The sequence below is a fragment of the Entamoeba invadens genome (genome assembly GCF_000330505.1).
Source record: "Entamoeba invadens IP1 unplaced genomic scaffold scaff_1105074726053, whole genome shotgun sequence".
NCBI lineage: Eukaryota > Evosea > Mastigamoebida > Endamoebidae > Entamoeba > Entamoeba invadens.
The window spans coordinates 41,890-44,546 of NW_004443681.1; the positions used below are offsets into that span (position 1 = coordinate 41,890).

A 2,657-nucleotide genomic window follows, 5' to 3' on the forward strand; every position below is an offset into this window, starting at 1 on the left:
TGCTTTCTAAACTTCCTTCTGTCGCCGAAGAACCGTCATCTGATCCTGGTAAGTCAGAGCTGAAATGTCCAGTTGGAAAAGCCGTGTCTATTATATCTTTTTGATCCTTTGTGCATCTGATTTCAGGCGATTTATAAATTAAATCCATTTTGGCTTTAATTTTACTAACAGAGTTTATATTATCATGACACCACTCCATTATCAATTCTGCTTCATCTGCAAAATCGTCGTACTCATCAAGACGTGGTATGTCCATTTCGAGCATGTACATTTTCATTTTCATTAACAATTGTGGGTCCGCCAGTCTCTGTTGAAGATCAACAAAATCTTGGTAAGTGTCTATCTCTAGTTCATATTCTTTGAGATGGTACTCTTCGAATATTTCAAAACATGTTGATTTACGTAACGGATTTGCGAATCTCACAACCAACGCTTGAATGAGCCTCACAACATAATCGTGACAAATACCTCTAAGTACTTCAATGTTGTCACTGTTATTTTCTCTGATAAATAACATGGTTCCAAAAAAACTGTCGTTTTTGTCATCCAATTTTGTTTTGTTATTTATATAATATTTTTTTGTATCACAAATTCTCTGATATGCCACTGGAAATTTTACATCTCTTCCTTGAAGCCATTGACTTACAATTTTAAGTGGCGCGAACAGGTAATCAATAAAATACAGAGCTCCGACGAATAAAGAGTCATCTAATGAAACGCGTCCAAATTTATTTTCAAATACGTTTTAAGGTACAAAATTGAAATTTTCTTTATTTAATAAAGTTGATAATTTTCAAAATTTTCAAAAATAGCTGAAGTCACAAATGAAGTGAAAAGAAACCGTGTTGTACTTGTACTAGGAATTTCGGTGGCACACATTTCAGTCTTGTTTTGTTTATTGAAACCAACCCAATCATTTCTGAATTTAGAATTTGTTATTTCATTCAGGAATTGATTAATTACACTTCCTTCGTTAACTTCAACAACCTTTTCACATGCCTTCGACAGTCTATGATCAAAACAATAATTTCGTTTTAAGCGCTTTCGATGTTCAATTGGAACAAGACTTTTTAATAACACGCCGATTTTTGTGTTACATGTGGTACCATCAAGTGAAATTCCTTTGAGTTGTTGTAAACTGAGTTTTGCATGATACAGTGCACGAAGAATCCACTCAACCCATGAGTGTGCATCACCTTCGCCGTAATAGTTACCAATTTTAATCTTTACTTCAGTTGTTGTGCAAAAGTCAAAACTAAAACGTGCATATAGTGAATAGTGAGTCTCTCCATCGTAAGTTTGTGAATCGGCGATTAAATGAAAGGGTGTTTTCAGTTGACCCAAATTTTGCAGACGTCTTTTGTCAACTTCATATACATGTTTCATGCGCATTTCAACAGTTTTTGTGGAAACACTCATTTCAATTGAAGTTTTAATTGTTATAATTTTAATCACTTCTAATATTTTCGTTATTTCGTTAGAAGAAAAATCTTCGAGTGAAAAAATTAATATCATTAATATTATTGAAACCCCTTTTTTTCTTTTTTTGCAAGTTCCGTTTTGCTGTTTCCAATGCGTCTCCCAACTTCTTCGTCTATTGCTTTGGTGAGAATTGTTGACATGTGTAAATCGGCGTTTTTGGTGTTTTCGAGAGTGTCCATTATAAAATTAAGTCGTTCACTATTGACTAGCTCATTTTTCAATTGAAGGTCACTTTTTATACAATTTTCGTCTTCACTATCGATATCGTCGAGCCAATATTCATTTTCATCTGCAACCTTGGTATTTTCCGGGACGTTTTTTGACGAGTGTGACTCAATAAGCGAAGAAGACAACTGTTGCCATATCCCGGATGCTTGACTCATTATTTCATGGACTCATGTGTCTTCTATTTCGTTGCATTCACTGCATTCACTTCCTTCATATTCTTCATTTTCATGAGCTTCATCTTCGCCTCCACTGTGCTCAGTTTCCAGGCTGCCATCAATTGGATCGTTTCCATAAACGAAGTCATAATGACCCATGATATCACCAAAAGTGGTCTGTTTCTTATCTAAGTTTGTTTCAAGATTAAATGGTGTTTGATGAACAACACCTATTGGTGTTTGTGTTGTGTCTATCACAGGGGGTGTAGCAGTGTTGGGATGTGCTGTTCTATCTGGATAAGACGAATCGTTGTGCTCCTCATTGATACCATCATCGTTGTAAGTGTTTATCATGATGTTTGGATTTTGTTCACAGATTTGTTGCGAAACAAAGTGTGGCTCATTTATTGCAGGTTGTTGAATTGTTAATTCAATGGATATTGCTTGAAGAGCAATAATAACATCTTCAATCATTTTATTTATATTTGATGTGTTTACTCCAGTGGTGATCAACGCATCTTTGACTCTCATCATTTGGAACTTTGACGCGTTTTTTGATTTTCTCATAATTTGAGTTTATTAACGAGTTAAGCGACAAATAATTTAGTATATTAAAGTAGTTTATTGCGAAGTTTTGGAGCCTTTCCTTAATAACACAAAAAATGTTCGCGTCTTTATAAAAATGATTTTTGTAATGCTCTTTAAGAGCATCTCGTGAAAATTTCGAACAAAAAACACAATAATTCAAGTTTTTAACAAACCCATCGGGTTCATCTAAAATGAAAGGCTGAA

The 2,657-nt window shown here is 34.4% G+C and overlaps 1 protein-coding gene across 1 annotated transcript; it reads right to left on the reverse strand.

Annotated features, from left to right (window-relative positions):
* EIN_321040 (hypothetical protein) lies at positions 1 to 517 on the reverse strand (the record flags this gene model as incomplete). Its single annotated transcript, XM_004260444.1, has 1 exon — positions 1 to 517. A coding segment is annotated over one exon (517 nt), but the record flags the coding sequence as incomplete, so codon positions are not given.
* Positions 518 to 2,657: the final 2,140 nt, after the last annotated feature.